The sequence below is a fragment of the Zonotrichia albicollis genome, chromosome 2 (genome assembly GCF_047830755.1).
Source record: "Zonotrichia albicollis isolate bZonAlb1 chromosome 2, bZonAlb1.hap1, whole genome shotgun sequence".
Taxonomy (NCBI): Eukaryota; Metazoa; Chordata; class Aves; order Passeriformes; family Passerellidae; genus Zonotrichia; species Zonotrichia albicollis.
Genome location: NC_133820.1, coordinates 92,282,825 through 92,305,121, shown reverse-complemented (window position 1 = coordinate 92,305,121; position 22,297 = coordinate 92,282,825). Strand labels below are relative to the sequence as shown.

Genomic DNA, 22,297 nt, shown 5'->3' with positions numbered 1-22,297 from the left:
AGCCTGTGGGTTGTGCTGAATGTTGCATCCTTTAGCAAGAGCTGCAGATTCAAATCATACCTCAGGACTTCTGCTCAGGGTTTCTTGTGTGTCGGTTACTCCCCGCACTGACCCCTGTACTGCCAGCAACACTGCATGCATGAGCAGGTCTCCCAAAGACATGCAAGAAACTCAAAGAATGAAGTCTAAACTTTCTCTTACTCTTGTGATTCTCATTTTATGGTCTTAGCAGCACTACAAGCCTCCTTTACATCCTTAAATATTAACACAGCTGTTCTCTTCATGTGGGATCCCTCATTACCATATGAATAAATGATTAATGGTCACTGTACCAAAGAAGTGCAACTTTTATAACTATATGAATCAGCACTGAGCCAAACCCTTCAAGAGTAGTAAGAGTTTTCTGGCATTTATTGCACTTTATTGCTTCCTGGATCGTTTAAAAGAAGTCACTGACAAACAACTGTAGGCTTGAAAGTTTACTGCGGATACAGTGAGCAGTTCTGTACTTCAAAATGCAGACAAACTTTCTTTCCCAGCAATTTAATGCTGGTCCTTTGGCAGAAAACTACACAGCTTGTCCAGCAAATGCTACTATTTGTGATGGCACCTCTTGTGTGTTGGCAGAAGATAATTTTAATCAAACTTTGAGCGTAGTTTTAAGTACTGTTCTAACGATCATGCTGGCTTTGGTGATGTTCTCCATGGGCTGCAATGTGGAAATCAAGAATTTCTTGGGCCACATAAAAAGACCCTGGGGTATATTTGTGGGTTTCCTTTGCCAGTTTGGAATTATGCCTCTCACAGCCTTCTTGCTCTCTTTGGCCTTCGGCATCCTTCCTATTCAAGCTGTTGTGGTGATGATCATGGGATGCTGTCCAGGGGGCACAGCCTCGAATGTCATTGCCTACTGGGTGGATGGAGACATGGACCTAAGGTAAGAGCAGCTGTTCTCAAAGTACTTCATGTGGTTCTTTACATTGCAAATTTTACATTGAAAAGGACTGTCTGATCTGTCTGATGTTTTTCTTAGCTTTCTGGCGCATGCATGGTGTTTTCTCCTTGTAAAGATGGTTAGTTACTGTAATTGCAGTAAATATAAGCAGAATAACAAATATCCTTAGTTCATTGGGAATTCATGAAAAGATATCACAAGAAAATTGTGTACATTAGAAAATATCTTTATTGTTAAACTTCAGATCCTGGAGTAGATATCATCTATGAAGACAACTAAAATAATATGTATTATGAAAACTTTGCCCAAGTTAAAATTACTTTTCTTTCTCCCAAGATCTTGAGTAGTGAAAATATTTTAAAAAAACCATAGGATTCTGGGACCAGAATCCTCTGTACAAAATAGCAGCTATGCAACTTTTCTTGGAAAAGAGCTCCTGTGGAAAAATATTTTCCCTCCTTTTCTGTTCTACACAATAAAAAGACAGGTATTTACTTTCTCAATGAATACTAGTTCTAATGAATACTTGTGATAATTCTTTCTGCTCCTGGAACCTTATGCAAAGTCTTCAAACTGAGGGAATATTTTACAGGCTAGAAACCACTACTTAAGGCAGCCCTGCATATTGGGAGCAATGAAAACTCTCCTTTGTGGCAGTGTAATGGTCTCAATGACAAAGTGCTATCAACTCAGAAGCAGATGTGTAAGGCACCTGACATGGCCTAAGACATCAAATACGCAGGAGAAGTGAACCCTACTCTTAATGCAAATTCCATGGGGGGTTCATCAACTCTAAGAGCCTCTAAAAACAAGCTGTCTTTTTATTTTTATGTCCTGATTACTTTGGTCTAAAATAAAGAGGATCGTTTCTCTCTTTCCTACAGAGCAAAATAAATTAGAGCATTCATCCAATTTATCATATGCCTGTCTTAAATAGAAACAGAAAAAATAGTAGAAGGATGAAAGATGTGGAGCTAGAGTAAAAAGTCTAATAATGTTAAATTTGTAGCTTTAGTACAATATTTTTTCCATCCTTTGAAATTATTGAACTTTTCTGTCACATACAGGTATTAATGTAGAAAACAGCTTTCAAATTATAAATGGGGGTAGCTCTGCTAATCCTTGACTTCCTCATTGTAGATGAAAAATCTATGATATTAAGAACTGTAAGACTCTTAATTTCAACTAATACAAGTCTAAGAAATCACAGATGAGAAGATATTGAGTACAAGGCTGAAATTTTGTTCTAATCTCTCCCTGAAAGAATAAACTGAGCTAAACTATGCTTGGTCAGCTCTGTACGTTCAGAGTTGCTTCAATGAAATCAGTGTTAAAAATCCAGATTTATAATGCTATAAACATGAACAGGATTTCTATTCCATGGTGATGATAAAGGGTGAATTTAATTGAAAATGCCTTTAAAATGTTATTCCTCAGGTAAAGACCTCTACCTTAGGTCAAAGGCTCTTGGTCAGTACCTTTGCAACAAAGATGCAGGGACCACAGGATACAGGAGGTACAGCAGATTGTCAAGGCAGGCATCTTCTTTCCTCAACAGAAATAACATTGGAAGTTGTATGGAGGGCTTCTGGAGCCACCACAGTATTATAGAAACCTGCCCATTATATCAGACATTGTTTTGGTTTTAAGTTTAATATTTTATGATTCTACATTACAAACCCTGTCTATACTTCTGCTTCAAAACCTTTGTGCAAATGGATCACAAGTTGGAGAAGGAATTAGTTTTATAATGAGCATTATGATCATAGTCAGGTGAAGTATGATGTTTCATATCTTTCTTAGTAAATCAAATCCAGCTGATATCCTCTAATGCTTCCTCATAGAGATATCTTTTGATATTTTACAAAAACAACTGCTTCTGTGGAAACAGGGACTGGGGTTAGAGGATGGCCAGATTTTGGAGAAGGAGGTGCATTCAGGGACAGTATAAAGATATAGGAAATACAGAGGTAGGAAACATGAGGGACTTTTTTTTTCCATTTGGGACTTCATCAAACCTTAATTGTGGCCTGTAACTCTTTTTCTCTGTAGGAGACTCTTTTACCAGAGGCTCCTGCAAATTCCTATTCAATGACTCTAAGGCAGAGAGTGACTAGAACCAAAATGAATGCAGATATTCCTGTGGTTTGTGCATATTTTTTTCTAGATTTCTCTGGATCTGCTCAGCTTGTGGCCAGGATCAGTAGTCTCTTTTCTGAGGACAAGCAACAATAAAGAGAAATCTGAAGTGAGGCTCAGAAGAAAGCTTCCAAAATCTCTTAACTAGAACCTTCTCTCTCTATTTTTATACCAGAAAAAATGAGATTTGCATGCATAACTTTATCCACTGTATTCCAATTCCTTAAAACAAGGAGTTTCCTCCTTATTTTAGATGTCTTGCCTTTTCCTATTTCTTCGCTCCTGTAGCAGAATGCATCTTTTTGTACAACAGAAAAATCTTTGCAAAATGCAGGAACAATCCTTATGCTAAGCCTCACTGAGCAATTCTTAGCACCTATTTTTTGGCCTAGAGCAAAACAAGCCAGAAAAGGGAATTTTATTTTATCACATATCATAGGCAATTACATGGATTTCTGAGTTATTGACTTCAGAGTGAAATTTTAACACCCTAGAACTGCTGTTATAATTAAAAGCTCCTTTTTATGTCCATCTCTGCCCCTGTTTCCTGCTTACTGTCCTCTCTGAAACCAGCAATAAAGGCAGCATGGAGACATATTTGCCAACAGACCTTTCTGCCGGCCACCTGTCTGACTGCCTCCTTTGCACCAAAATTTATGGTTCTGTGGCTGCAGAATACCTTGATTTTTTCATGTTCTTTTCTTTCCAGCAGAAGCCATTCCTTTCATTTAGCTTTTCTCTAACCTGATAAATTGTCTGTAGCCAGCAACATTTCTTGCACAACCTTTCACAAGGTGTGAAATGGTAATAAGAAAATGAGAAAGACTATGGGCTAGCATGAGATGAACTGTCACTGTAACCAATTTCTTTGCAGCATCAGCATGACAACTTGCTCCACGCTGCTTGCAATGGGAATGATGCCACTTTGTCTCTTTATTTACACCAAAATGTGGACTGATGCTGATGCAATTGTACTCCCCTATAACAGCATTGGTGAGTCCAGTGAAACAGCACTTTCTCTTCTGTCTATCCTCCATTCAGGGCAACCTATACCATCATCCTGCAGTCAGGAAGAAATCACCTCAGATTTTTAAAAATGTTTCTCTTTCTACCTTTTAATAACCTCCATGGGCACTTCACATCATCCACAGCTCTGCCAAAGAAAGACTTGAAGCCGTTATAAATATTGTACAGATAATTATGACAAGATTGTGCTTGTTTTTCTTTCCAAATGGCTTTGAGACCTACATGGTAGTGGGATAAGGATATAGAATAATTCAGATAGAAATAGCTGCTTCTTCTGGATGAAAGTGTTTATAACAGCTTTAAGACACAATCCTGCAAAGAGCTAAATGCTGAGGCCATAATCTGACAAAATACTTAGGCACACGTGGATAATTAAGCAAGTGATTAAAGCTGCTGAGTCTCTTTGAAAAGCTGCAATCTACACTGCCAGGAGTGGCTTCATTTGACTTCCTGTCAAAAATCTCATTCAGCTACAAAGAGAAAATAGTTAAAGTATTTAGAAATACATGCTCCAGTGCTTTGCAGAGCTGTGGCCCTAGTGCTTATCAAGTGCAGTTCCATGTTGTGCTAATCTTAAAAGCCAGCAGAATCACTTTCACATTCTTCAACTTCACTTCCCATTGTCCTTGGGGAAAAACAAAAAACCAATACGTTGCTTGTGCTTTCAAAATAAATACTGGAGGGGGAAGGCCAAAACAAAAGAAGCTCTAAACTGGTTGCTGATACGGTACAGTAGCAAAACACCTGCAGACAAAATGAACATTTAATATAGCTACTCACATCACAGGATAGTGATGATTAGCACACTCAGATTTCTGTCTGCCTTTCTGATGCAGGTGAATGAGCATGTAGCTCAGCAGAATGGCAATTACTTCAACAGGCTGCCAAAGATAATAGAGTCTATAGAAAAGCAAATAGGCAGGTGTGGGTAGAGTGTGCATGAGTGCTCCAGGGTGTGCACACCAGAAACATCCCCTGAAAGGCTGCTCCAGGCCCACAGTCACTCATCATGGTGCCCGTCCTGCGGTGAGCTCTCGCACCATACAGGGTCTTGACTTCTCTTTTCTTTTTTTACAGGACTTTCTCTGGTAGCTCTTGTAGTTCCTGTTTCAGTGGGAATATTTGTCAACCACAAGTGGCCTAGTAAAGCAAAAATAATACTTAAGGTAGGATATATAAGGCTGAAGTATAAGCAATTATGGACAAATTATGGAAACAGTGGGACCTCTGAAGCAGTACATTGCTATTCATAGTATTAGTACTTGACTTCAAAAGACCTGGAAAGTTTTCAGCAGAAAACAAATGAGGTGCTCTGGAAATGTATTGCTTTTCCCCTGCACAAACATGCATGAGTTGCATGCATTATTAGCAATCATCATTATCTAAAGAACCTACTTTTGTCTTTGGCTGCAACTATGTTAGTAATTGAGTTCAGTACATAATGTAAACTGAAATTGAAGGAAAATCAGTCAGGTGAACTGAAAGCAGTTTTTTCTCTGCAAAACAATAAAAAATAAAATAGTTCTGGATCAAAATGCCTTTCTCCTTTTAAGAGAGTTTCCTAATTTTTTTGTGATCCAATTTTTGAGTGTGAAGCCAATCTTTATTTAAAAATAATAAACATAAAATATTCCAACTCTTATATAAACCTTAAAAGACTATTGACAAAATACAGGATGCCATCTTTGCAAGATTGTTTCAGTTACATCAAAAATATGGGAATTTTGGCAAAAAACTGTTCTCATCAAAATAATAATAATAATAGTAATAATAATAATAATAATAATAATAATAATAATAATAATAATAATAATAATTCAGCCACATCTAGGGTGACGGCAAATTAATTATTCTGTACATTTCATTTAGGTTTAAAGAGATTTTCATATGTACTAAGAATTCTTGGCCTTTGCTAATCATTCTTATTTAACAAATATATTATCTAAATTTTCTTAAAGAAAACTTTTCTGGTCGGATGTTTTTCTACCTATGTTTCTTATCACTTCTTTGCTATTGGCTCAGACAGCACAGAGCACAAGTAAGGTCTTTTTAAGTCAATCCATTTTCATGAAACTGATAGCTTATCACATTGCATTTTGAAATGCATTCACATCCTACTATTTCTATTTAATCAGTTGAAGGGAAAGCATGGACTTGTACTCGCATGTGAAGAAACTCTACTTGATCTCTCAGCAAAGCCTCATTTCATTCCTTCTTACTGAGTGGGTGAGCAGCCCACAGCCTTGAGAGTTTTCTTTGTGTAGGACAATGAAGCACCAAGTGAAGATTGAGCCATAGCTGTCAGATTAAGGCCTATATCATGAGAAATTCAGACAAGAGAACAAAGACAGTGTGCCAGGTGAAAGAAGAGCTTGTCATGCCAGACCATGTTTCTTCTTCCAAAGTGCGTGTGTTTAATAGCTCAGCCAAACAAAAGCACTTGTTCACTCAGTGCTCTTAAAAATGTTTCAGCCAAAGACTGATGGAACCTCTTCAATGGCAATACATGTTTTAGCTGAGGAATAGATCCTCGTAAGCTTAGACTAAGAAGTGTGTCTCTGAGATCCCTGGCAACATATGCTATAATGGCAGACCTTCCACTTGGGTATTGAAAAGAGAGTGAGTTATAACTTTTTTAGGCAAGCAGTGGTAAAGGTCTCAGTACATTTAGTCACAAGAAATAAGATCAACTACAGTGCTCAGGTCTATGTAAAAGGGCTATACAAGCTCATAACCAGTTTTCAAGCATGAATTTTTAGCCTCATTAAAGATTTACCCCTGCACTTGGCAAATAATTTCCTAGCACTAGCTCGCTAGCAATCTAGTGTCTAATTAGCACACACTGTACTAAGCCTCAGAGTGATTCACCAAGGTGGGGAGCAAAATGCAGTATTCTACTTACTAGGCTGTCAGTTTCTCAACAACTCTGGGGAAATTTTTCTAATGTGTGCACCATTCCTCACTCATATCAAACCTGTGAAATTACTTTTAATCTCCAGCCCTAAGTACAATTATAGTCAAGGCTTCAAAAGGCTAGTTTTACAGATATCTGCTATAGAAACATATTACAGCTGTGTCTTGATCTAGAGCTGTAGTCACACCTTGAAGTACATCATACATCTCCTGTTTGTTAAAATGGCAACTATCTCATCTCTCTGACTGCTTTGAATTGCTGTAAACACTTTTTGTGTTTAACATGACATTTCAGTGACTCACGTTTGATACCATGCTTTTTGCCATTGAATTTCCTTGAGGTGTCATTTGTACAGTACTGTGTGATTCTGTGGTTCTGACTGAATCCCTCTTTTTTTTGCTTCACAGGTTGGTTCCATTGTGGGAGCAGTGCTCATCGTGCTCACTGCTGTGGTTGGGGGAATACTCTACAAAGGCTCCTGGGTTATCACACCAAAATTATGGATCATTGGCACCATATTTCCAGCAGCTGGATATACTTTAGGATTCTTTCTGGCTCGCCTAGCTGGTCTGTCATGGAACAGGTAATGCACAGCCTTTATTCAACTGCATAAAAAGATTTTATTCAGCAATTAATCAATGCTGAGAATGCTCTCTAAACATTATTTAAGTTACAGAGTCACTCATTCACTAAGTCTCCTTTTTTGTGATACTAAGTGCAGACAAAGCTTTTCTCGTGCACATTCATTTACAGATTCTGACAATAACATTTCCTCCAACCCTTCATATGTTTTCCCTTTGTGCGCCAATGTCTTGCACTTCAAGCAGGTGAAACAGACCTGACTTGTAAGTGGTTTGGAACCACTTACAGTAAAACCTCTCATGTAAATGCAGCAGTCTATAATTTAGACCACCATTGCAAGACTAAGAGACAGTGAGTGCCACATACGTGCCTTGAAGGTGGTTCACCGTCTTCTACAGCTGCTGAACCGCCAATAATTGGTGGTACCGGCCATAGGTGGAGTGTTTTGCTGACTATGTCAGCTGAAGGAAACAATTTTCTTAGTTATCCTTTACATTTTTTGCTTATCCAGATTAGTAAAAAGCATTGGACCCACTGGATGCTATTTCCCAACTGTCTTTGTATTATTCCCTTTAGGTGTCGTACAGTGTCTCTGGAAACAGGCATGCAAAACACCCAGCTATGTTCCACCATAGTACAGCTCTCATTCACTCCTGAACAACTTGAACTGATGTTTACTTTCCCACTCATCTACAGCATTTTCCAGCTGTTGTTTGCAGCACTAATTTTAGGAGGTAAAGTATAGTAATTTTATATTATAGTACTACAATTATCATTATTATTACCAGTTTAACTTTTCATGTGTATTGAGAAAAGAAGAAGAGATAAAAATAATCAATTGGATTTCAAAATCAAATCATAGCTTTAAAAAGATTTTCTGGAAGTTTTGAAATATTTTAGCAATATAAAGAAAGAAATGTTGCATGGATATATGTTACTACAGCATCTTTTTCAGGTAATTTTTATAATTCTTTTATTTAATACTGTCCATATATTGATCCTCAGGCTACCGTCTTTACAGAAGACGCCACATCAAAACAAAGACAGATGTTGAGAAAACACCGCAAAAAGAGGATCCAAAATCAGAAGCTAAAATAAATGGAGGATTTGTATCAGATGAGATTAAATAGACAATTACGTCTGCTTCCACCAGCTGTGAAAATAAAGAATATATGGTTTATTTAAAACTTGTTTTTTCACATGCTGTTTTTTCATGGTAATATTAAACAAAAGAAGAAGTTCTCCTGACATTGTACAGAGAGACTTTAAAATTATTTACTTAAGAAAGATCTATTTTGATTTTTAACATGGTTTGTGCCACAATCATAGAATGTGGTTTTCAGGATAATTTCCCAAATTTTGGATTATTTTACATTTTATTATTATGGATTATTAAAAAAAAAAGAAGAATAAAAGTGGGCTATTGCCAAAAAGAAGCAGATATCTGCAATACCAACTCCAGCCCATGATCCTGCAAATCCATCTGCTAGTCTCAGCCCCACATAAAACAAAAAGAAATCTTGTGAAAGTGTCTGAGCAGGAACAAGAGTTGACATGGAAGATCTGGTAAGGCTGAATATGAATCAAGCATAAAATTGGACCAAGCCAATAAAAGAAATAAAAGTTTCATTTAGGTCAGTCTGGGCAGACTAAAGCACTGTATTAATTGCTTGAAGCATTAATTTATTCTAAAGCTATAATTTTAGCAAGTGCAAGGCACCTTATGACTCCATTATTTTTCCCAAAGTAATAGAAAGTAATAGGATGTAGCAGTCTTACATCTTCGGTCTGGGTCTTTTAGGTGCTGGAAACAGGAACAGAGAGGCAAAGGTGAGGGCTTAAGCCTTGAGAAATTTTAGTGACAGCAGTGACAGCTGCATACAAAGGAGCAAGCAGAGGTTCTGGAAGTGTAAGAAATTATCAGCTTCTGCACTGAAAGGAAGGCATTTGAAAATGGAACAAAAAATATCCCTGATTCATCCAGGACTCCTTCCACCAATCTTAACATGAGACAGCAGTGCTTGGAAAGAGTTATATACTTTATTTTATGAGCTAAATAAATTTGAACTGGCCAGATGTCTATGACATGTAGACATTGGTATAGTTGACAATTTTAAGATTTTATTTATATCAATGGCAAATAGAAATAGTTGGGTGTACACATACATTATATATTGTTTGTTTCTGAAAATTCAAGAGTTAGGAAATCTCTCCTGATTTTGTGGAGAAAATAAGTACAATTCTAAGAGAAGCAGTGCAGTAAACTCCTTGCAGCTGAAATTTTTTAAGGAAATACTCAGTAACATTGGTCCTGTAGCTGTTATGTAAAGAAAATATCCAGAGAACTTTAGGATAATGAATGAGAAGAGATTGGCTGACCAAAAAATTCAAAGGTGAATGAACTATCAGCAAATGGAAACAATATACCTTTCTGTCATATTCAAATGGACCTTCCAAAATATGGTGAATTTATGTGGCAGGTTTTTCACAAACACAACTGAAATTGTGGAATTTAAGTTCGCAACATGCAGCTTTCCACTGCTGCAGAAACATGCCCAGTACTAAACAAAGAATAAATAATTGTTGTCCCATATGTTAGGGAAAGGGTCTCAAAATGTTCCTGAGTTCTGCGAGGTTTGAAGCTGCTTTACTTTTGGCAGGGAGATCAGAATGATCATAACTTCCAAGGAGGAGTTCAACACTGAGTAGGTGTTAGTACACAACAAGGTGTTCTGTGTTTTATAGAACAGAGATTAAACAAAACAATGTGGCAAAGACTGTTATGGAGAATTCGTAAATTGTGAAATAACACATTCATCAAGAAAAGGATAAGCTGTTATTTGTAACATCTGTACTAAAATGGTTATTGTCTTGCTCCTGCGTCTGTCAAAAAATGGGCAGTGGAACTTAGGATCATGTCTTTCATAAACACAAAGCTGCTGCTCTTCCCCCATGCTTGCTTACCTTCAATGTTTCTGTGTATGTTTCAAGCAGATCTTGAAAATGTATTGAAGAATAAGGGTTTGTCCTGCTTATACTCTGTGTGTGTGTCTGTGTGTCTGCGTGTGTATTTAACACAACTGTATAAACATTGAACTAAATAAAGTGAGAAACTGTTTATAATTTTGCCCACTGGAGTAATTTAAGGTGAAAAGAGTTGAGACCGAAACCGAACATGCAGACAGAGTTTATAGCTTTGAGATGTAACAAAAACATCTCATGTTATGGGTCAAATGGGCACGTTTAATAATCCTAGAACCATAGAACGGTTTGGGCTGGAAGGGATCTGGAAATGTCATGTAGTCCAACCTTCCTGCAATGAGCAGGGACATCTTCAACTAGATCAGATTGCTCAGAGCTCCATCCTACCTGTCTTGAATGTTATTTTCTAAATCTCCAGCTGTAGAAGTGAAGTCTGGACAACACCAGTATCAGATCACTTGTGGAGCTGGGGTGGGCTATCTCACAGTAGTGTAGGAAACCATTGGGGAAGATGTGTCCTCTCTCCAGAGGTGTCCAAAAAGATGTTTGGGTATCTATAGACCTATAAATGCAGGGATATGGGCTGTTCAGTTGCAGAGGTCTGGTGGTCTCCAACCTTGCAGTTATCATCAAAATACTGTTATTGTCAAAAGGAAAACCCTGGACTGCTGAGATCAGCTTGTTTAATCTGCTCAGTGTCAGCTCCTCACATTCCATAGTATGAAAATCCTTTCAATGAAAGGCACATCACTGAGTCACCACTGCTTTATAAGCAATCTTCTATGCATGGAAACAACCTGTGGATGGGAACATTCCAGCTTGTGCAACTGAAAAGCATCATGGAGCATTGTTCAGGCTAATAAATGTCCATTTTAATTAACTCTTAAACGTACTGGCAATCAGGAATTTTCCAGTCCTAAGAAGTTGTACATGTTCTAGGCTACCACTGCAAGTTCACTTTTAGATAGTCATTCATGTCCAGAGTGCCTGGGTAGTCCATGACTTTGTTGCCGTGCTGGTTCTCAAGCTATTGCAGTCAGAATGAGATGAAGCATGTCTAAGGACAGACACCCCAAAAGCTGAAATGACAGTTGAATTAATGCCTCGCTCATCCCAAGGTCTGTAGCATAAGGCCTACCAAGATGCAAAAATCACACTTGCCAAGCCAATCTTTAGCCATAAATCTGGATATAAAGATGCATTCTCTGTCAGCAAAGAGAAGGGGACACAACACCACAGAGTTAATCATGCCCACCATCTCAGAATTGTCCATCTCTATAAAGTAGATTTAGATGGCCTGACTTAAATCAAATATCTAAATTTTTTGTCTCAGAAAGAGGAAAAAAGAAAGTTGAAATTATTACCTCTTTTTATATTGCTTTCTGTTTCTGCATAAGGTGTCTGAGCATCCAGAGATGCTCAATCTGTCTCCTTTAACCAGGAAGATGGGCTTTATAGTTGAGAATACAAAAACTATACAAGATAAAAGACTGTATGGTGATTCTAATCTATTATATAACTTCTAATATAACTAATTTCTCATCTGACTTGAAGATGGGTAGAAGAACTGGTTCAGTTATGCAGTGTGCTGTGTTAGTCAGAAGTGTAATTTGGGTAGAATTAATAAGCAAATTGATTTGCCATTTACATTAAATGAGTTTCTTGTTTCAAACTGTCATGGTTTAACATAGTTTAGATTTATTTAGGGAAAAAGTCCACAAGCTACTTTAGTGATTCCCTGTAAGGACCTTGGCAGCTTCCTTTTGACCTAATGGAACAAAATAAGATGGCGAGTTTTGAATATTGACAACCTGTTAAACCACTTAAGAGAGCGGAATGCGCCTCTGTGAAATCACATTTAAAGATGAACAAGCCCTGGGAAGAGCTCTCTTGCTTCCTACCTGTGAACAGGTAACTGGACACTGGCTGGGCCAGGTCCCACTCCACCGCGCAGTCCACACAGACTGGCGGGCAACATCCGTACTGAAACAAGCAGATGTTAAAGTAGCTGTGGGTAAATGAGAAGCTTGAAGAGAGAGATTAGAGAGATGAGAAACCTCGGCCCAGGGACAGAAGAAGAAAACCTCTGTTCCCAGAGATAAAAGAAGTTCTATACTAGAATAGCTCATCCTTAAAATTGTACCTTAATAAGCTGAAATGACCCATGGTGGTAGTTGTGGGAAGACTACCAATCCGTGGGAGAGACTTCACAGTTGCAGATTTTTTAGGGGGCTGCTATTTGTGAAAATTAAAATCACGAGAGAACTGTTTCTTGTGGAAAAGCCTCCATTACAGGGCAGGAGAGACCCCTCTCCTCAAATGAACTGAAAAAAAGGTTATTTTAGAAGTGGTAAACTGACTGAAAATACCACATATTGTCTCTTTATGTTGTCAGTAGGAAAAGAAAGAGGAGCTGGGGGCAGGAGAAGTGTTCTGAAGGTCTATTCTGATTTCTTATTATTTTTCTTTTAGTTCCATTAATAAAGTTTTTATATACCCTTCAAAGTTTTGAGTCTGCTTTGCTCTCATCCTAATCCTTATCTCACAGCAGTGGGTGCATTGGCATTTGGCCAGTGCTAGACCCACTACATTAATTGGTGCATTGACCAGGAAACTCGGACTGGCCAACCAAAACCGAAACTGCACTTAATTGGTGTTTCTGCCCAGCTGAAATGAAACTGCCACACAAACTAGTAAGGTTTTGATGTTCAAAACCTTTTTTTTTTAATATATGCCAGTCAGTATAATTTTTGTCAGCCACAGAAAAGAGAAATGAGTTTTGTTTTGTTTTGTTTTGTTTTGTTTTGTGGTCTAACCAATTAGCATACTGTACACTTGATGCAAATCTAAAAGAATAATCATTATTCCCAAGTTCCCGGGGTACAGACCTTCACTTCTTGGTATCTGACCAGAATCTGCCCTCCACAGATTAATTGTAGCTTGCTTACATACAAAATTAAAGGAAATATAGTGTAACAGTTCCATAACCCAATGGTAACCAACCGGGCCTGACTGGACCTTTCAAGCCCGAACTGAAGGGCAGTAGAAGTAAATTTCTGCTTTTATCTTGTAAGAAATATTCATTCTTCTCCAAAACATCTCAGTTAAACTGAACACTAAATTAACTTAAAATATCAAATGTAAAAATAACTTTTACTTGCCAAGATATTTGCCAGTCTTCAAACTGGAATTGCAGAATATGGATAATTGAAGGTTCTGAAGTCCTAATTTGTTTTCATTAATAGATATGTGCTGTGGAATTATATTACCCTGTCCCTCTAATTTCCATTAAATTTAGCCATCTACAAGTAAGTTTCCAGTATCAACCTTTCCTCCTTCCCTAGAAAGAAGCAGTCAGTACTGTCAGTAGAAAAAAAAAAGATATCTCTGGAGAGCAAACCATCCCACTCTTCAGACATCTGATTTAGGATAGGGAGAATTCTGGAAGGAGACAAAGACATTGTACAGAATCAAGCATGAAATTCAGTTGCCTGAACAAAGGACCTAGTGCAATGGGAGATGCCCTGAGTTGTCCTGCCTGGATTTCCACTGCCTCTCCAGGAAGTCACAAGTATTCTAGAAGTCCTGTGAGTCCTGCAGCAACTAAAACGGCACCACACACTTGTTTAATCAGTCTAATCCTCCTTGTGACTTGAAATTCATCCTTATTTGCAGGGTTTCCCACGATATATATGAATTCTTCCACAGTCAGATGAAAGGTCAGCACTTCACATAGCATAATTGAAAGGCCATAAGAAGACTCTTGTGATATATTGTAAAATACCTCAGAATTTACAAAAACAAACAACAAAATTGTTACTTTCAGCTGCCTCTAAGAACTGACCAAAAGTATATTTCCTCAAGACATTTCTCCCAGCCTTGCATCTGCCCCTAGAATTACATGGAACTTGGAAAGGTCTAGAAATAAAATTCAGTAAGGACATTCTAAACTATGTCTATGTAAACGAAGAGCATACAAAAAAGTATTAGTGATATATCTACTTGCTCATAATGGACTTAATGTAAAATGATTCAATCAATTACCAGTTTCTCTCAAAAGATCATAAATCAGCCTACTACCTCAGTAGTATTAGTAGTAGTAAGTTGGATTTAGGAGAACATGAAGCTTTAGAAATATTAAATTGAAATAAAGGACATCCATCATCTTTTGGACTTCAATTATTTGGGGATTCAGCCATGGGGAATGAACTTTTGCCTTTCTAAGCACCAGCTAAGAAATATTTTGCAATCATAGCAAACACTTTAAAACTCCAAAGAAAGGGAAGGGAAAGCTCAACACTGAAGAAACCTCTTGTTGACTGCAGCAGGGAGTGGATTAGCTGCTTTAAGTGGTTCACTTCATGCTCACTACATATCCTAGATATTGTTATGAAAAGGTTTCCTGTTCCAGGCAAACAGAACCCAATTTCCCTTAGAGCACACAAAGCTTGTGCACCATTTCTCATTCGCTGCTATTGTTCCTGGATAAGAGAAATATTAGCAATTACACACCCAGTGTTTCTATTCACACAAATTTAACATTGCTTCATATCTTATAGATGTAACTTAATTGCTTCAGATATACTGATTAGGTCTGCTGATCAGGTATCATTAAGGTAATTTGATACATTCTTTCAAATATGACTGCAGACCTTCTGTCTCCTTCGTCTGCAATGAGTTCAAGTATTACTAATTTGGGAGATTTCATCACAGTTTTAAATATGCTTTCCCCCATCTGAATTCAAACTAGAAGTGAGGAGGTCATATTGAGATGGTGAGGCCCTGATTAAATAATTTGATGGTACAATTAATTCCCCACAAGTGGAATTAACTGCAGGGGATTAATGAAAATGTCAGGGTTACAGGTTGTGCTGGTGATGTGTTTCTAATGTCTGTAGTAAATCTGCTGTAGGTAAAGCACAAATTCTTTCCACAAAAGGCTTTTTCTTTAAAAATATACCCTGAACTCATAAAATAAACCACAGCTAGTATGGAACAATTTTCCATAAAAGTGCACCAACTGAGGAAACAGACAAAACATACAGCTTGCCTAGAGGAACACATATTTCAGGTTTAAGATATCCAATGATTACTACAAAAAAAAAAAAAAAAAAAAAAAAAGATAAAATTAATGCACAGTATCTAAAAAATGGGCTTAAGTAAAAGGTGAAAAAAGACTGATTTATGGACCATAAATTCATTGCCAGCAATTTAATATGATGCTCAAGGTAAAGATCATAAGATAGTCTTTAATAATCGTTTGCTGGAAGCTGCAGAAATATGTGCCCATACCTCTTACACCCTTTTTTAAAGCACCTACTTGTGTCATTGCCAAGTTAACTGAAGATCTGAGGTTCTTGAGCTTGTTTGTACAGTCATCTCCAGTATACATTAAATCCAAGGAAAAGCATAAGCTCTTTTCAAATATTTTGCCTGTTGAAAGGGAATAACATCTAAGTAGAAGGACAGAACAGTCTGTACTGAAATGAACAATGCAGTGATGGAGGAAAAGGAGAAAATTCAGGTAAAATTATTTTGTGAAGACATACCTAGCAGTCTATAGAGGAACCAGTCATCATATAGATTACTTTCTATTCTGCATCACTGCACCTGTTCTGTTGTATTTTTCAGAAATCTTCCAGAGAAACCATTACAGAGAAACCTGCCACAGCCAGACTGTTTACAACATCAAAATCACAAAGGATATTTGGATATCCACTGAAATATGGTCAGACTAGTTTCCAATTACGGAGAACATATCCTCCTCGAGATCTTTGCAGTCACCCAGGAGCACGGTGGTGCTACGAAATGTGCAGAGGGTTCAGCTGCATGAGCTGGGAGGTGAGGAATCAGGGATGGCTGGGAGAGGAATCTCTGTTCAGGCAGTGGTGAGCAGAGAACACTATTCCACCCCTTGTGTTCCTGCCAGCTAGGCTACACCAGCTGTACTTGTACCATCCATGTGGGCAGTGGAGGAGGATAAAGCAGTCACACTCTCTGTGCTTGCTTTTATCCACTTGGTTCCCTGCAGACCAGAACCAGACAACAAGCCTGCTACTCAGGCTTGTATGAACAAGAGAAGAGCCTGGGCTCAAGCACAAATCCAAGTTAACCTGACAGTAGAGATGAAATTTTAGGCTATCCCTTTTCTAGTAAATAAACCAGGGAGCAGTCTTTGACCCCAAAGCCAAGCAACATCGTCTCATTCACATGCACAAAGCTCTGCTGTCTTCCCTCACAAGCAGGAAAAACACATTTCTGGCTCCCTTCTGGGAGCATTCCCCTTCATCAGCCCCAGCCTGGCGCCACCTAAGAGTGCCAGGTCACAAGAGCTGAAGCTGTGCCAGAAGGGTGCAAACAGCCATGAGACAGCCCTCAAGCCCGTGCCCTCCTCTTGGCTCATTTACTGATGTAGATGTAACAATACATCCCAAACCCATTTTTTGTTTTTAAACAATCAGAATTGTCTGGCTTTAAAGGGACCAGAGAATTCAGGGTAAAGACCATGTATTTTCCCCTGTTGTTTCCATGTAGACTTCTGGCAGCTCTGACTCATGACAAGTTGTTAATGATAAATTAAGCTTTAACTAAGTAGATATTTCAGTTAGAGCAATTTCTGCTTCTGTGGAAGAGAGCCTCCATTTATACAAAGAAATGAACATATTCATTCCAAAAGAATACTATATCTTTGATGTAGTGTTGGGTTGTGGTTTTTTACAGTTTAGTCATGGTGCCATTTACTCTGCACTTTGAACATTATATATTTTTATTGTTAAATAAATTAATGGCTATGAGAGGGAATTAAAGTGATTCCTGGAATTAAATTCACAAAAAGTTCTCTACTTTTTTACTGTGTTATGAAGGCTAATTGCATTGCATGAGCTATTTATGTTTAACTGCAGAGAACTACAGGGCCAGGTTTAGAGATGATTTCTTTAGGCAGGTTTTTCAAAACATCTGTGACTCACATGTCAACATTGATATTTACTCCTGCATGTGCTATAAGTTCACCCCAGCAAGCAACTAAGTTCGATGCAGCTCCTTGCTCATTTTCTCCCTCTTAGTGGAATGGGGGGGAGGATGGAAGAAAGGTAAAACTTTTGAGCTAAGAGTTTAATAATTTAAATAAAAGATATTAATAATAATGCTAACAATCATAACTATTATTTTGCTTTGTTTTCATTATTACTGTAATGAAAATGGGAGAGGGAGAGAGACAGCTGAATAAAACTCAAGCAAAACAAGTGATGCACCGCATAATTACTCACCATCCACTGTCTGATGCCCAGCCCATCCTTGAGCAGCGATCATCCCCTCCCAGCCAACTCTCCTCAGTTCATATACTGAGTGTGACTTTCTATTATATGAAATATTCATTTGGCTGGTTTGGGCCAGCTGCATCAGCCATGGTCCCTCCCTCCCAGCTTCTTATGCATCTCCTCACTGACAGAGCATGGGAAACCAAAAAGTGCTTGACCCAGGATAAACACTACTTAGCAACAGCTGAAACATCAGTGTGTTAACAATGTTATACTAAATCCAAAACACAGCACTGTACCAGCTCCTAGGAAGAAAATTATCTCTTTCCCAGACAAAACCAGGACAACATTATAAGAAAGAACACTCTTGACAGTGGAGTTGAAAGATTAGTGCTGTGAGACTACTCAGTCAGACACATGAATACCATTGCAAAAGGGAAAAACTCTTTGTTGCACTTACTGTTAAACTCTTCAGAAAAGGTACCTGAATTCCAGAGACATATTACAGTTTTGTCTAGGAGTTCCTCAGGTAGTTAAGTAACACAAGCATGCAGACTCTGAAAGTGCTTATAGCATCATTCAGGTCAGAAACAACAACCCCAAAGTCCAGCAAGGACCTGGAAATGAGGACTTCCATCACCAGTTTCTCCTTAGGTTTTCAGTCTCAGTCATGTTTTTAACAAATCTACTTGAGTCCCAGAGCAACAGGGTGTTTCTGCTGGTTTTTTTACATGCAGTTTCTGTTGATGACTGATTTTCTACTTGCTTGTCCTCCTTCTCTCAGTGTACATCAGCCAAATCATCTTTGCTTTGGAAGAGTAGCAGGGGCAGAGGGACAGAGTTCCATTTCCTCTTCCATCTAAGGAGATTTAAATCACCTCTCTCAATTCTCTAAAGAAAGTTCAACCATTTAATTTTTTTGTTACACTTGTGCTCTGCATATAGCAGAACCCTTAGCACAGAGCCTTTGAGCCAAGCCTTGTAGTTCTGCTCTCGACTGGCTTCCACTGTGTGCCTTCTCTGAGGGACTGTGAATTCTCAAAGCAGAAGTCCTCTGTTCCTACCAGCATGGAAACTTTCCCTAAGAGTAGTACAACTCCTTGCATTCCTGAAAATGATGGAAGAGCACAGAGAATAGTGTGTAGGCACCCAAGGGAATGTACAGAGCACCGTATGGTACTGCTCCCAGACTCCACCACACTGAGCAAGCAGCCTATGCAGATTTTGATTTATACAGAAAAATTTTATATGGAGGCATTTGTTGAAGCCTATGTTTTATCCCCATAGAAGAGAGCAATAATGCTAATGGTGCTGTAAAACAGGACTGCAAGATATCTAGAGACAGGACAAAACACCACACCCTGCCTCTGGGGCTGCCCTCCAGAGAACCTCTTCAGCCAGAGGGAAAGTAGCCATGAGCACAGCTCAGCTGGTGGACTGTAGCAGAGGGACCAACACAGCTGCACCCAGAGCTATGTGTGTCACCAGCATCCCGCGTCAGGCACAGCACCTCAACTCCTTACACACTCCAGTCTGTGGGAGAAGAGTATCCCATGCACAAGGGAATGGTGCTAAATGTCAGGGTGCCATGAAGAAAGCGGACACAGGGCTGCAGTTCATTCCCACTGCTAGCTGTTTTTGCAGTACTTGTCACTATTGGCAAAGGCCATCCCTCAGCACTGTGGGCTTGAATCAGGCCCTGTCCTCTGTTTAATGGTGTGTACATTCATATAGTGAGACAATCTTACTCCTGTCTGTGTGAAGGTACCTGGGCCTCCATCTGAGATGTGCCTAAGCATGTGCCAGACCCATCACAGATAGCTCTGGTCCCCTCAGGAGATAAATCTTCCATCCAGTAAGGCACAGTTGTACACACTGGCTCTTTGTCAGCAATTGATAGATAATGGCATGTATTGCACGGCAGTAAACAACAAAGGATAAATCTAGACACAGCCAGAAAGGTGCAGAGAACACCTCTGTCATACTTCATGCAGATTGGCCAGATCACTAGCAGGGAGGTGGATAAAAAAAGATTTATCTATTCCAGAAATGCACATGTGAATATATCAGTAGGTATAAGCATAGAGGGCAATATAAGGAGAGAAAAGAAATGAGGATGACAGATATCAGTAGAAGTGTGAGAAGCTGAGCAACTAGATTAACTACTGATGGAAGTAAAGTCTGAGCAGATAGAAACAGAATGGATATAACACAAGGAGATCCAGGAATGTTGATTGCAACACAGCAATCCAACCAAGGAGCTTTTGACATAAAACTGAGATGAGGGCTCAGATTTAGCAAGAACAGTTTTTAGACAAAAACAGCATGTGGAACCTTTCACATTGACACCAAGAACTGCCAAAGAATTAACATTTTTCAATATTCCTCTTTTTCTCTATGAAAATGTACCTTCAAAATTTATAGATCAAAGCAGATGACAAAGTAACAGCTCCAAGTTTACTATTCCTTCTGTCTTTAACTACATGCTGAATCAAGTAGGGTGTGCCACAAGCTTTTACCAGTGAGTCTCATCTTTACAACCTCAGAGATAAAAATGTCTTTTCTTATCAGATAAATTTCAAGAGATATGAGACAAGAGCTCATCTAAAAGATGCACTTTGGATTAGGAAACGAGCAATGGACAACTTCTAAATGTCAAAGAATCAAAATATAATATATTTTCCCCTTCAACCTGTGCCCTGGTAATTATACAAAGATCTGTCTATTTTTCTTCTTTTAAACAACAGACTGATAGAAATCAGTCAGTTTGTAACTTCCAAGCAGAACTTATTTTTACTGGCTGCAGTATAGGCCCTAACTCCTCAGCCCACTTTGTCTGGTTAGTTTACATCAGAAAAAGTGAGATCCATGTTAAGCAGTTTCATATAGTGCGCTGTTTCACTGAATTTGTGACACAGGCTGAGCTTCCACAGAAAAACTGTATTGTAGCAAATACAATCTATTTATTCTTAGGAAAAAGCTTAGAAAGCTGCCTAAGCAAATATAAAATATTTTAGCACAATTTTACCGTGTGCTCATTAAGTAATAGACTGCACAATTGGTTTTCTCTTTCCTCCCTAACTCTGATATTAACCTTGTGGAAGCTGATCTGACTTTTGTGTGGAGAAAGATTTTGCACAGATGATGGGAATTTGTGAATTCAGAGTTTAGACTAATTTTAGATCTCAACACAGACAATTTAAATCCTTTATTGTAGCTTAATCAATCCCTTGAAATTTTGGCCTAAGTGGTAGTGAGTACTCCACCTCTTGAAACACTATACTAAAACTTACTTTCTTTTCAGAACAAGAGTAGATTTGGGCTGCAGAAATTTTGATGTGAATTCCACATTCTATCCTATACCACCAAACTAAACAACCTCAATAGTCTTTAAAAAGCAAGTAACTGTGGAGCTCAACTCATAGGTCATCTCAGACCTGTCACTTGCTATTTCAACTGGGAAACAAAATGCTGCATTTGTTTTTCCTTCCTTCCTTCCAACAAGCTTACATAATTTTTTCTTGTCTCCTATTTTTCATTCTATGTCCTGAAACTAAACTTTTGAAATCATGAGAAATATTGGCACAGAAATCAGAAAATATCACCATTAATCATGACATATGATGGGAGTGGAAAAACTGAGCTTCAGTTTCATTTTGCATGATCAGTTCCTGAGATCAGATGGTTTCACTGCCCAGCAAGATGTGCCAGCACAAAGTGTTCAAATAAAAAGAATAGAAGACCATAAATATTATCTACAGCAAAATGTGTGAAAAAAGATATTGCTTCTTTGCATATCTTGTTCTTGAAAACTGATACTAGAGATATCAGATAGCAAGGTGGAGTACAAATCCAGGCACAAATCGGTTTAATTTTTAGCTCTGTATGACATAGGTGTAGGGTATGCTGATAGTGTATTGTCAAGATGCACCTGCTTCTGCTAAATCATCTTTATTTACCCAACTCAATGAAAACCAACCCAGACAACCCAAGAGGAAACAGATATTCAATCAGCCTCATGAACATGTCCTTGGTCAGTCTGCCATGGTGGATGTGAACAAAAGTTCCTTCCATTGCTGGCTTTGCCTGCACTGCAAGATGTCACCCTGCTTGTTCACACAGCCCATGGGATGATCATCCCACATGACCAAGAGTAACAGAATCACAGAATCATTTAGGTTGGAAAAGACCTCTAAGATCAAGTCCAACTGTGAACCCAGCAGTGCCAAGTCCACCATTGATTCCTGAAGAGCAGATATATCCCAGATACTGGGAAAGGTTCTCCTGATTCCTCTTGTGGAAGACATCACTTCCTTAGGCTTAGCTGTAAACAGAACCATACCCTGGCTATATAATATTAAATCTGTTGTTGTGGGACCAATTCTCAGAACAGTGTGAAGAGTGCTGTTCAATTTGTGCATTACACAGTTACTACCACCA

The 22,297-nt window shown here is 38.5% G+C and overlaps 1 protein-coding gene across 1 annotated transcript; it reads left to right on the top strand.

The window, feature by feature from the left end:
- The first annotated feature begins 513 nt into the window (after positions 1-513).
- SLC10A2 (solute carrier family 10 member 2) lies at positions 514-8,746 on the top strand. The gene is made up of 6 exons (XM_005487253.2): positions 514-937; positions 3,969-4,087; positions 5,198-5,286; positions 7,442-7,617; positions 8,193-8,350; positions 8,622-8,746. The coding sequence occupies exons 1-6, from the start codon at positions 516-518 to the stop codon at positions 8,744-8,746; spliced, it is 1,089 nt and encodes a 362-aa protein (XP_005487310.2). The 5' UTR covers positions 514-515.
- The last annotated feature ends 13,551 nt before the right edge of the window (positions 8,747-22,297 follow it).

Coding starts and splice junctions, on each gene's coding strand:
- SLC10A2 (XM_005487253.2), top strand. CDS start 516: ATGCAGACAAACTTTCTTTCCCAGCAATTTAATGCTGGTCCTTTGGCA. Junction 4,088..5,197: donor ACTCCCCTATAACAGCATTG/GTGAGTCCAGTG, acceptor CTTTTTTTACAG/GACTTTCTCTGGTAGCTCTT. Junction 8,351..8,621: donor TGCAGCACTAATTTTAGGAG/GTAAAGTATAGT, acceptor ATTGATCCTCAG/GCTACCGTCTTTACAGAAGA.